Here is a 13,706-nt window from a genome sequence, read left to right on the forward strand (position 1 = left end):
AATAGCCAAGCCCGTGGTCTTTTTGGTCATAAGTCTGATCTGTCTCAGAGTGTTCCTTTCCTTGGAAACACCCAGGAGTTTTTCCAGCTTTTACTTCGCACATAGCCAGCTACCCCTCCCCACCCCCCCATGATTTTCCCTTTTTCCTCCTCCCAGAGGCCCTGTAGCCAGATTCATCAGGTTGATAAACTCAAGGTTCAAAGCTGCCTCCCTCGCTGTTAGAATTCTGGTGAAGGGTTCCATCGCCGTCTCTTTCTGTAAAGTAGGGGCCTGCACACTTATCGCAAGACCTGATGTGAAGGTTAAGGAGATAAAAGCCTGTGAAGCACTCCGCAGGTGCCTGGGTCCCAACATGCCAGGTGTGGCACACTCCTTTTTTCTGGGACCGCCTTCCCAAGCCGGTGCAGGGAAAACGAGTTCCTAAGGAACAAGTGTGGATAGTTTGAAGGTTCCAGGAGTTCAAAGTATTCTTGTGATTGTTTATGAACCATATTCCCTGATGCTCTTTAAATGCTCTCGAGCACAAGTCCCCATTCCCACCCCCACTGCAGGGCATTCTTCCTGGTTTGGTTCCTGGGATGAAGCCCTCAGGCTGGGTCCTAGGCTATCCCGATGGCTGTGCCTTTCCAGAGCTGGGCTCCTGTTCCACTGCCCTTTTGTATTAAGTATGTCTTTATTTTGATGTTTGGATGTCTCGGGGCCTTGCGGATCGAGGAGGAACCGCCTCTCCCAGGGTTCACCTACCCAGATGATAAGGGCTCACCTGTACAGGTACCTTCCACATACCAACCTACCAGTCCAGAGCCTACATCCCCTCCCACCTCCTTTATCACAGCTTCACTCTGAGCTACTGTCCTGCTGCCCTCATCATGCCAGGGCCAGCTGCCAGACAACGAGGGCCACCTCTGTGCCCCGAAGCTCGCTGAAATTATGCAAACCAGCCAGTGTTAAGCCTGCTTTGCCTCTTCCTTCCTGTGGAAACCACAATAAGTGTGACTGCTTGGAATTCTGGGAGAACTGTTCTAACAATGGGAAGTAATTTGGTTATAAGTCATGTGCTACCTTTTTCTGCCTCTAGTAACCGAACAAAGACATCAACTGACAGTGCTCTATAGATGGTACAATTGAACAAGCTGGCGTTTGGGAAGGTAAACAGATTATTACCTGATTTTTTTCCATAGGAACACGTACACATAACTATGATGATTAGCAAAAAAAAAAAAAAAATGCCCTTGGCCACCTTCTCCTGGCCTCCTTCTTCCTGCAAATATTACTAAATTATAACCAGACGATGCGAGTGGCCCTCTTAGCACCTTGACAGAGTTAGGCAGGAGGCTGGGCTCAGCAGGTACTTGGCAGCTCGGGAGAGTGGCCGAAAGGAGGTGGAGAGTTTGGAAACGTTTATTCAATGTCCCTCTTCCTTTCAGAATTTCAGTTTCCTGAAGCAGCGCTTCATAAGGCGGTCTTGCCTTGTGAGAATAGACAGAGGCCTGTGTGAGAAGGCATTGCTCTGGGGGATACTTGCCTTCAAAATAGATTGAGAAACAGGTCAAAAACATACCAAATAAAAATGTAAAATAAATTTGAACTCTGGAGCTAAAAAGATCACTCAAGAAATTTAAAAATTAAGTAGTACAATGCTAGGGACAAGCGAACATGTAGAAATGAAACAGTAAGCGTCAATTAGAGTTAGGTATTCAGTATTAGTGTGACTAGTTTGAAGGGTAAAATGAATAAACAGTTTTATAGAGTCACAGGAAATGAATCTCGAAAATTGTCAATGCTTCGAAAAAGCATTTGTACTAGGAATTCCAAAGTTGGCCATATTGCTCGCTTAAAAATTAAAATTCGAAAATTAATGATTTTTGATCAGATAATTGGAGACAAGAGGTCAATAAGCAGGCAGAAAAGAATGAAAACTATATATCGAATCAGAATCACCAGAACATCAGGAGTTGTTTGTATGTAAAAGATTAGATGCTGACTCTAGCAAGCCAAGAGAGAAGATGGTTGTGTCGCCAGCTAGCTCTTAGTTAAATAAATAAAAAACTGTACAGATGCCGGTTTTGTGTGTTTCACTGCAGTTTCAGGTGAGGCGGCTGGGGGAGGGGCCCAAGGAAGGTAGGAGACCTGCACATCAGGAAAAGGAGCAGCTCTCCCTGGAGGTGAGGGTGTTGCTCACTTCTGCCAGACAGTGAGTATGGTCTGTACAGATGCCACCCGGGAACTGTGACCCGCTGGGGACGGCCCTGCTGGGAGCTGGGGATGCTCAGGCATCAGAGGAATTTCTCTCGGGTTTCCGTGGATAAGCTGCCTTCTGAGCTAGCAGTCTGTGTAGGTACAAGGCTAGAAGGGAATGGCCCGTTGTCATCCTCTCAGCACTGCCTCCGACGTGTTGTTGCTCACAGAGCAAATGCCTGTCAGGTGGAAGGTGGGTAAATACACTTAGGGTGCTTGCTTAGGGTGGAGACCACTCTTAAAGCGCAGGTAGACCTTCGCGATTTGACAGGGAGCCATGTCAAGATATGTTGTTCAGAGAAAACTCAACAATTAGAGACCAACAATACATGTGGAATACAATTTATGATAGAAACAAAATAAAAGATTGTTTTTCTGGAGATATATGTATGTGTATATATAAGTATATATACACATACACAATGTACGTATACACATGACTTGTATTCGTTTTTTGTTATCAGTATATATTGAGTATTACAATTTTTAATACAGTTGTTTTTTACTTTCTTAAAATGTGTATAAGTTTTTTAGGCATCCTCTGTGTGTGTGTGTGTGTGTGTGTGTGTGTGTGTGTATGTGTGTAAACACTTAGAAAAATTTCAGGAACTTTTGGCTACAAACTCACAACAATAACCTCTAGAGAGAACTGCCGTTGAACAGGAGGTGGGTGGTCAAGGAGACTTGCTTCATCGGGAGTCCTGGGAAGTTTGACAACGGAACTACACTTACGTATTGAGTATAATGTACAATTTTTATTTAGACTTTGACCTGATGTTTAGAATAGTCTCTTTGGAATATAACCAGCCCTCTGGGCCACTGGACATCCTACTTTATTTTGACTGGTGCCTCTGGTTTTTGTATATTTACTTACAGACGGATTCCATGTGGAGTTATCAACATTTAAGTTAGTTGAACAGGACAATAGGGGTTTTATGGAACTTTATTCCATGCGTAAATCACTGATGTTAGTCATTGCCACAGGAACTACTTTCTGCGGTCACCACTAATTTGTTATGATGTTGCTTTTCTGCCATGAGCTAAGGACAGTCCTCTCTCCTTTTCTTCACTGGTGAGCCCACCATTTTCCATGGTCGTTTATCCACATGGCTCTAAACTGAAATTCAAGAATATGGAGCTTCCGAGGCTTGTGCCCACCTGCTCCGGCCCTTGGTAGATTTTGTGCGGACCCACCTCCTGACGTCCGTGGTGTCCCGGGGTCTGCCTTCACCTGCCTTCTCTGTGTGAGTGGCACAGGCCTTTGTCTGCCCTGCTGTCCTCTCATTCTCAGCCACCTCCTGAGTCTCATTACCTCATATTCAGCTCCGTGGAGCCACAGGAAAGACGTGATACCCCACCTTGTTACCATGAGCTCCAGAGACATAATTTTAGGACCTGAGTTGACTTTTGAGGCATCACATAATACACCTGGGTGGCACAGTGGAAAGATCATGGGCTCTGCTTATTATTTTTATGAGTTTGGACAAGTTATCTTAACTCTCAGACACTCAGTGTTCTTGTTTATAAAGCAGAAATAAGAACACGGGGGTTCGAATCTCATTATGGAGGTTCACAATCCTATGAACACAGATACATGGCAAGCAGCAAGTGGGTGTGTTTGTGCTGGGTGTTTAGAGCTCACCTGCCTCCTTCCAGAACCTCAGTGTCCTCAGACCCGTGGATGCCTGGCAGGAGCCCCTTGCCTGAGCCGTCATTTCTAACTGTTCTTTCACCACGCTGCCATTCCAGTTGAGACTCGAACTGCAAACGGTGAAAGGGGCTCCCATCTGTGACATGCAAGCCATTTGCTGGGCTTCTCTCGTTTATAATGCAGAGTGTTCATGGTCCCGTCTCAGAATGGCTGCTCTGTGGTGAGGTTCCCGGCACTGCCCTAACTAGGAGTTCCATTGCCTGCCTCTCTGGACGTTAACCATCCAAAGGAACCACCTGTGATTGAGTAGGAACAAGTCCATTTTTGCAGTATACAGTTTCTGGTGCTCAATCTTTTGGGCCCCCAAAATGATATGAATAGCCCTATAAAAATTTAAAGAACAACAACTATGGAAGCTTTACTACCATTTTGCTAAATTCTTCATGGTTCGTGATGGCTTTTCATACGATTTTAAGATTTTAAAATCTCAGCTTTGCTTTAAGATTCACCTGGGGGTTCAGTTGACGGCACTTGAGTAAATCAGTCACCCGTTCATTAAAATTCAGTAGGACTGGAGGTTTCCATCTGAGCATCGAGCTGTCTGCTGCCAAAGAATCGCTGTGTGCCCAGTGTGGCACAGAAAGCATAGAGAATACAAGTGAGATGCACATCTTACACGTATTGTCCAGTAACAAGACTGTTTGTGTGAACATCAGGACAAATGGCTTTCAGTAAAGGTCTACATGTTGCTGATTTTTAATCTTTTAGTGGGAATATATTACCGGCATTCAAACACATTACTGCAGATAGAGATCTAGAGTCTTGTAATGATTATCTTTGTTGCTTGGAGAGAGTATTGTAGCAAACAGACATTTAGTAAACAGTCTAATAAAAAGAGCTGTCATCATTTGAAAGGGAAAATTATATCCTAAAATACTATAAAACTAGAAATTCCTGTACTTTTTTCCCCTACTACAACCAAAATCATGTAATTTATTGGAACAGATGGTACAGAAGAGGTGAGCTGTGTGGAATAGCTGTGTTATACTCTTAGTAAAGATCGTTTCTAAAAATGTTATAAAAAACATAACGAAATCATGAATTTCAAGGATTTTAGCCAGCCCCACTGATTCAGCTAATCTTATGTTTTCTCTACAAAATTCCTGCCGAAGTTAGATGCCATCCCTTGTAACCTCTTGTCTCCAATACTTGCCACAGGCTCAACCACTTGTGTGACTGGCTTTCCTGTTGCCTTTCTTACATTAAATAAACTTCTGCTTTCACATTCTGTTTGCAGATCTCTCTGACCATTAGCACATCCTTCCTTAGTGCCTGGCCTAAATCGCAGCTCTGATTGGTCTTCTGTGATGTGGGATACTTTAGTCACTAAGCAGTCTCATTCCTCTGTCACATTCTTTCCTCAAAAGTAAAAGTTCGACTTTCTCCTGCTTTTGCCACGTGAACATTATCTGGAATGTTCCATAGACACACACCCCCATTAGTCTCTGGGTCCTCCACGATGCCCATCGCCCTGGTTAACAAGCAGCTGGGTGTGGAGGGACCAGATGGATTCCAGACCAGCGGTTCTTACCCTTGTGAGAGTCTAAGCTCTGGAATGTCTCCACGGAGAAACGCACCTGTGTTTAGACGTACACATGGCATGTGGTTCCAGTGGGTTCTGGCCTCCCTGCAGCTCGTTCACAGTCCACATGCCTCTGGGATGCAGACTGACAGTCCTGGCTGTCGTGGTGACACCGTGCATGGGAGTGGCACCATGCATGCTGTTTAATGACCTGTGTACCCACGCCCGACCCCAGGAGTTTGGTACAAAGCAGAAAATTGGGGGATCTGAAGATGAAGGTTTTTCAGAGTTACTTGTTTTTAAGCAGGATATATTTTAGAAACTGGATTTTGAAACCACTGTTAAATCATAATTGTGGATGTGAGGGTTTTTTCAGAATCCAGTTTTACCAAAAATGCACTTAGTTGGCTTTATCCTGAACTGACTTGTCCAGACCTGGAAGCCCTTTCAGGATGAAGTGCCCACGAGACTGCACACCCGGCAGGGCTCCTCGGCGGGCGTGTGTAGGATGCAGACTCTCTTGATTGGCTTGATTTGGGAGTGACTCAAACCTAGTGGGAAGTACAGCGCCCGTGTTTGGAGCACTGGCCCTAATGTGTGTGTGTATTTTAATGTTTGTTTTGTGGAATTTATGGCATCTTGGAACCTACGGAAATGATAAAGGGGAAAAATGTTATGATTTCTGAGTGTGCCATTTAACCAGATAACTGAGCAAAATAGTTTAACAGAAGTGCTCAGCCCTGTGAGCTGCGTGGTCTCCTTTTCTCTCCTGTTTCCTGTTCACTGAGTCACCCTCCCACTGTGCCCTCCTCAGCCTGGCTGCAGCCCCATGCCTTTGTCTGTCAGTCAGCCCTGCCCTGTGAGTAGTCTGCTGTGGACACGAGTGTAGACCGGCATTTGGATACTACCGAGGCTCCTTGGGGGCAGTGGGTGGGGGTGTATGAGCCCAGAGAAGTGGGTGTCCTGTGCTGAGCTGTCCCTGGGGGTCTAAGACCGTGAGTCTTAGCTCCTCAGCACAGGAAACTGCCACTTCCACCTGACAGTGAACGCACAAGCAGACTGGCATGTGTTGGTGGGAGCTGGTGAGAATTTATTCAGAGGGGTGACTTCCCACAGGAATGGCGTCCACTGTGGGATGTGCCGCAGTGACGGTCACAACGAGCCTTTGCGGTGTCAGGCCGGCGATCTGGCTCTTCTTCCAGGCTGAGGGGAATGCGTGGGCAGCAGGCCTGTGCCACTGAAAAGTGTCCTCCTCCCCGCCCTTCTCCCTGCAGGTTACGGCCACACGGTACCCTTGTCGGATGGCGGGAAGGCCTTCTGCATTGTCTACTCCGTCATCGGCATTCCCTTCACCCTCCTGTTCCTCACGGCCGTGGTCCAGCGCATCACCATCCATGTCACACGCAGGCCTGTCCTCTACTTCCACATCCGCTGGGGCTTCTCCAAGCAGCTGGTGGCCATCGTCCACGCCGTGCTCCTCGGCTTTGTCACCGTGTCCTGCTTCTTTTTCATCCCGGCGGCCGTGTTCTCCATCCTGGAGGACGACTGGAACTTCCTGGAATCCTTTTACTTTTGTTTTATTTCCCTGAGCACCATCGGCCTGGGGGATTATGTTCCTGGAGAAGGCTACAATCAAAAATTCAGAGAGCTCTACAAGATTGGGATCACGTGTGAGTTCTGAGGCCCGACTCTGCCCCCGTGGTGTCTCTTTCTGGGCTGCAACTCCACCTTGTCTGCTCATGAGTAGCTCTGCATAGAGAAGCCCCGATTGCTTTTTCACTGATGATGTTTCAGTTTTGCCACCTTCCCATAACTATTTCATTTCATCATGATTCCCTTCAAAACTCTATAGAAATTTTAACTATTACTGAGAGGTATTTTCCTCAGACACCTGAAAAGCTCTGATCCATTTCTTACTAATAATGTAATAAGCATTATAAGTTACAGTGCAAAAACATACCACACAGACTATACTTGATAACCAACTTTTAATTAAAAAAACAAAAATAGTGCTCGACTTTATTAAATATTTTAGGCTCAAGAAATCTAGGGCTGGGATTGTGGCCCATTATAATCAGTCATGTTCTTTAATTTCCTAGGAAAATCTTAAAACAGTTGAATGTCTTAATTTGTTCATCTGGTTCTTTTTGGGAAAAGTTAGAAAATGTTAACCATTTTCAGACTTATTATGTGGAAAATAGGCATTAAAATTCAGATGGCCAGTGATTTATAGTTTCTAAACAATTTTGAAAAATTCAGTACATCATGGAAAACTTAGAAATCCATTTTCAAATAACTCTTTTACGTGTCCCTTTCCTCTCTCTTCAAGATGCATAGAGTTGCACCCTAATATACATACTTTTCATTCCTGCCTGCTCACGAATTTATCAAGACTCAGCTCAGGTCATATCTTCTAGGCAGTCACAGTCCATACTCCAGCAGTCAGATGCTTGCTCTGGCCCTGTCTTGTAGTCTTAACCAGACAAAACTGTATTTTAGCATTTCCCTTAAACCAGGGACTCATGCAGGACAAAGACTTCACTCACAAATCCCACTGCTTTGAAAAGTGCCCAGCAACCATACAAGTTCCATAAATATTTACCAACTGGTTACAAGGGTGACTTCATATTTCCCCTAGTTACCATAACTTTTTAATGTCTACGTAATATTTTACCAGGTGACTAGACCAAAATGTAACTGTGCCTATATTGCCAAATATTTCAGTTGCTTCCAATTTGGGGGCATTAGAAAATAACTGCAGTAAACACTTTTTCTATGTTTACAATTTTTCTGCTTTGATATAGTTCCAAGAAGTGAGGTTGCTGACCCACTGAGCATGCCCCTTTGTGACACAGGACACACTGGCCCAGTGCTTTCCAATTGGCATCTCGACTTCACACTGCACCAGTTACCTGCGCGTGGGTTTCAGCACTCCTGGCGTGGTGTGGGCCAGTGCGGTATAGGTGTTTTGTGGCACATGTCACAGCACAGATAAACATTACCTCAATTTCCTTTTCACATGTTAGGTAAAATGTTACCTCCTTGTTTTAATTTAATGTTTTCATGACTTAGGGAAGTAGAACATGTTTCTTTAATTAGGTTTCTTAGCTCTACTTTTCTCTTGTGTTCAAGGTCTTCTCATAAATTTTGCCCAACATTAAACTTGCTTGGTTTCTCATCTAATACTAAATCCCTACAGAACATGTTAAGACTTGTTAAAATGTGAGTCATGGATTTTCTAGGCAATCTACATAGCAAATGACTGTTCCAAAGGTGTATTATTTGTGGATAGGATAAAATCCCACCACTTTTGCCTGAAGTCCCGTGGGTATTTTTGTCAGCATCCAAGAGTTTGACTAAATAATGGATAAAGGAACAGGAAGGGATTTACCAAAGAGTTTGACTAACAACGTCATTGCTATTTCTAAAATATACTGTATTACTATTGACACCTATTAGCCAATTTCTAAAGGTACTAGAACTGTGTCACTTTGCATTCTTAAGACAATCAGCCTCCTTGATCCTATTATGCTGCCAATTCTAGTTTTCCTAGTTCATTTATTTTCTGAAAATCTTCCTCAAGCATTTTACCACTGGGACATGAAATTGGAGTTTTTGTAATTCTTACAATGTTCTTTTAATTTTCTGTTCCTTTCCAAGATGATACATTTTTTTCTTAAAACTGATTTTAAACATGTTGGAACTGACTTAAAAATGACATGTTTCCCATCACAGATTCCAAGGAAGAGCACTTTTCCTGAAGCAACAGGTTATCTTTTATTTTGGAGTAAGAAGCTGGTAGAGTTTTTCAGTGAATGGTCCATGTGCCAAAAAGAAAAAAAAATGACGGTCACTTAATGGAAAGCTTAGTTTGCTGCTGCATCTTAGTGAAAGTGTAAATAGCCACACACAAAGAGCTTTTTAATATCTACATCAATTCTGAAAGCAGTTCTCATCTTGCTGAAACTGTAATTTCTGTTGCTGAACTTCTCATTCTACAGTGGAATAACGATACAAGTCTTGAGTGTGTCAGCCTTTGTTGTGAGCACTCAAGATAAGTCAAAAACTCTTCTAAAGTGTCACTGGCTTTTTGAGAGCCACTGATTATAAAGGGGAGGTGGAGAGCCCTCTCCTTGAAGGTCACCCCTGGGTGAGTACAGTAAGTTATCTCTGTAACGATGCCACATCGCCCCCAACATTTGTTCTCAAAAATTGGACCCTCTGATTCTGAATAACCCAATTTTGTAGGTTAAGGCATTCTTCATTTTTCTCTGGGTCATCCCTCGCTTTGTGTCATGGAATTCAAAGCCTTCCTAGAAATTAGAAAAGTGGCCATGGATTTAGCATCAGCAGACACTTTGTGTCATGACTTGATTTATCCCTGCTGGGTCCCATTGAGACGCTGTCATTTTTCTCACACAGGTTACCTGCTACTTGGCCTTATTGCCATGTTGGTGGTTCTGGAAACCTTCTGTGAACTCCACGAGCTGAAAAAATTCAGGAAAATGTTCTATGTGAAGAAGGACAGGGACGAGGACCAAGTGCACATCATCGAGCACGACCAGCTGTCCTTCTCCTCCATCACGGACCAGGCCGCCGGCATGAAAGACGACCAGAAGCAGAATGAGCCCTTTGTGACGCCACAGTCGTCTGCCCCCTCGGACGGCTCCATGGGCCCCTGAGGGCAGGGCTGCGTCCTAGGGCACCAGGCCAGGCTTTGTCCATGTGTGAGAATGTAAGAGCCAAGGTGGTGTTTTAACAAATACCTACTGTTTGTAATATTCAAAACGACACGGGAAAAATAGGACAAAGGAAGCTTTTGCTCTGGAGGACTGATAATACCGGAGGAGATGGGCTACATACCTGTAATTCACCTGCGACAAAATTATCTCGACTTTACTGATAGGGGAAGAGCACTTGAAGCAGTACGCTGCTGTGGGTAGAAGCAGATTTTATACTTTTAATTGGGGATTTGGGGATTTGCATTTAGATCACTTTAGCTGATGGCTAAATAGCAAGATTTATATTTAAAAGCAAATAAAAAGCATAGAGATGTGTTTTATAAGTAAGTTTATGTGTACTGGTTTGCATGCGCCCATCCAAAAAATTATTTTTGTAGAATCTAAGTTAAACCTACTATTTATAATGAATAGGTAACCATTAACTGTGTACATATAAAATATAAATATGTTTATATCCTAGACATATGGTTCTGGTCACCAGATCGCAGCATACTTCTTAACCCAAGATTGTAGATATTTTTTCTTTTGATTTATCTTTATACTAAAGACTCGAGACTTGCTACAATAAAATAAGAGGAATTAAACACTTAAAGAGTGAACGACTGTACTATTCTACTCATATCAGATGTCTAAAATATTTATAAGCATTTCCCTGGAGGTGAACGAGTCATGTCAAATATGATCTGTAAAAAAGGTTAAGACGTTTTGTTTTAAAAGTTCATCATGATTTGCAGTCACCTAGGACTACAGCCCCGAAAATGACCCTCGCAGCCCCAAATGACAGATTCTGTCAAATTAATCTGAGAATTTTTAAATTTATAAGCTGAAATAAATAAAGCTCATAGCTGGTTGCAGTCTTCTGCTTTAATATATCAGAAGTTTCTTCCATGTGGATGATACGTATGCACTCCACAGGAGCCACAGAGGCAGCAGGTGAACAGTGTATACAGGACACTGTTAAGAACCTGAGAAGAGCACATCACAGAGCCCCTGCTTGATACCTGACGCTCACTGTCCTGCTAACCAAGCCTCCTCGCTGTCCGGGCTGCCCGGTGGTGCTTGAAGTGTTGGGAAAACTCACCCTGCGGATGAGCCGACCAGGCAGCCTCATCCTGAGGTGCTCACTCACCTCTGCTGCCTCAGTGATGTGCCACCCTGAGCACGCGTCCCCAGGCCTGTCCCAGCACTTCTGCGTTAGCCCACAAACATTGCAGCCCCTCACTTACAGCAGGGCCCTTTTTTACTGCATAAAATCCCATGTTGTCTCAAAGCAACAAAACCATAGGAGTTACCGGGACTCCATAGCCCCGTGCCACTCCACAGGTCCTGGGATGGTGACTGTCACCAGCAGGTTCTTTCCAATGTGTAATCCCAAATGTGTCCTGTTTCTGCCCACCTGGGTTCTGCTCGTCCACCAACATAGTTCTGTCCTCGTTCCACAGTGGGAGACTGCTCTCTCACGGGCCAGTAATTGGCTGAGGAGTGGAACAGAGGTGCCTTCGAGAGCAGCGACGCATATCGTGGAGATGATGGGGTCTGGAAAGTTCAGTGAACACAATGCTTGGAACGGTGCCGAGTGAGGAAGATTATAAATCAGAAACGGTGGATGCAGGAGAAATGACTGAGGCACTGCTTATCTCTGAGAGGGGACCGCAAAATCCAGAAGATGGGGAAGAGCATAACGGAAGCATTCTGAACCAGGATAAAGTATAGCACTTAATTTTCAAAGTTTGTATGAATCTGCAGAGAATACACCAAACCTTGATGTCCTTCAGGTTATTTTCGTTGTTTTTAATGTGAAGGGTGAGGTACAAAAATTGAGCGTTTTTTGCCTCCCACACCCTGTCAGATGCGCAATGTGAGGGAGAACATCTTCCCTGGACTTTTTTTTTGTCATCAGCTGATGCACAGATGCTGTCCTGTGGTCCTAAGGGAGTGGCGTCCTCTGGGGGCAGCAGAGCTGTCCAGGACAGACACTGCAGCCCGCTGGTGGCGGTAAGAAGGAGGTTGAGGTGAAAGTGAACTAGAGAAGGGGATTCTGAGTGACGAGTAGAGTGTAAACAAGGAGCCAAGTCGGGGGCAGGAATGTTCTAGATCGAGTTCTTCAGAATCTTACAGAATGGCCTCAGGATGGAGAAGCAGCTGAGATGGTGGTGGTTCCAAGAGAGTGTCACTGTGTGAGTTTCAAGTTACATGCGCCCAGTAGGTGTGTGAACTTGGGTGCAGCAGATCCACTCCCATGAGGAGAGCAGTGTCTCAGGAGGAGTGCATGACCTCTCAGAAATCAGAGCAGCTGTGCACCAGGGACGTCTCCACAAGAATCGGACAAAGAAATCCAAGGACAACGTGGCCCAGATAACTCCATTTATGAGGCTGGTTTCTCTCTATCGTTATCATTCCCCCAAGAGATTTAAAAAGTGATTTGTTCAAAAGCTGGAGAGGGAGGGAGAGTAGGAGAAAGACAGGAACGTTTTCTGAACAGGTACATGTCTGGGCCTGATTAGGACTCTAAGACATGGAATCCCTTTCTTGTGTGGGAAACAGTAACACTCATACCTACTACAAACCACCCTCATGTGCCGTATGGGAAGTCAGTGAGGAGATGTTTACAGAAGTGGAGAATGATGTCAAGATAACTGAGAGAGTGCAGAGCCGTCCTAACCCTTTAATCAGTACACTGGCTTCTTACTAACGCAGCTGAGACATTCGCTTCAAATAAGAGTTCATTTTAAATTGGCATGAACAGACACTGGAAGGTGATCACAGGACCATCTGGGTCTTACTCAGAAGTCACGGAAAGGGCTTCCTGACTGGGACATGATACATTCATTTTGTGGTTCATTGTCAAAGTCTCGATGCTGGGCAGAGCGGTGATCCACACGATCTCCTCAAGTCAGGAGGGCGGGCCTTGTGGGGACATAGTTTCAAGGTCAAACAGGTCATTCCATGGCAAACACAGAAACAAAACTTCCTTAGAAAGCTGAATTGAAATAACAGTATTTACGATTTACTTTATTCATGATGCTCAGTGAAATTTTAAATCTGCCTCTTCAGTACATTTAAAGTTTTCCCTAAAGTGATGTATTATTTCACAAGAGTTTTACTTTAGGAAAATTTGGTGCATCCATGCCTCTTGTGTGAGGCAAAACATGAAATTGTTTGCTGAGGACAGTTTTCCAAAAATCTCACATCTAGTATGTGCTGGAGGCAACCTCAGCTTTCTCAAAAACAGTAAGGAACCCAGAAGTAAATAAATGGGCTCTGAAGTACTTTTCACAGCCTGGCAGTAAAGCACATTTAAGAAGAAGGAAGCCCCTCTGCTTCACTCAGAGCTTAGACTTGGCACTGCTCTGGTTTCCCAACCTGTAGAAAGTAAAGGAGAGCATTGCCGCCCAATTGTCCTCAAAGATTGTGTTCGCTCACTTTTCAATACATTTTTGGTGGCACAAGTTAAAAAAGTCTCAAGATGCAAGTTGGCAATAATTCCCAGTCA

The 13,706-nt window shown here is 44.3% G+C and overlaps 1 protein-coding gene across 1 annotated transcript in view; it reads left to right on the forward strand.

Moving 5' to 3' along the window:
- KCNK1 (potassium two pore domain channel subfamily K member 1) overlaps positions 1–11,063 on the forward strand; it is a 39,906-nt gene extending 28,843 nt beyond the window's left edge. The window contains exons 2-3 of the mRNA XM_019712886.2: positions 6,746–7,141; positions 9,894–11,063. Coding sequence (XP_019568445.2) covers positions 6,746–7,141; positions 9,894–10,153 — 656 coding nt within the window. The 3' untranslated portion in view covers positions 10,154–11,063. The remainder of the gene's footprint in view (positions 1–6,745; positions 7,142–9,893) is intronic.
- The last annotated feature ends 2,643 nt before the right edge of the window (positions 11,064–13,706 follow it).

The sequence above is a fragment of the Rhinolophus sinicus genome, linkage group LG12, assembly GCF_036562045.2.
Source record: "Rhinolophus sinicus isolate RSC01 linkage group LG12, ASM3656204v1, whole genome shotgun sequence".
In the NCBI taxonomy this organism is placed as follows: domain Eukaryota; kingdom Metazoa; phylum Chordata; class Mammalia; order Chiroptera; family Rhinolophidae; genus Rhinolophus; species Rhinolophus sinicus.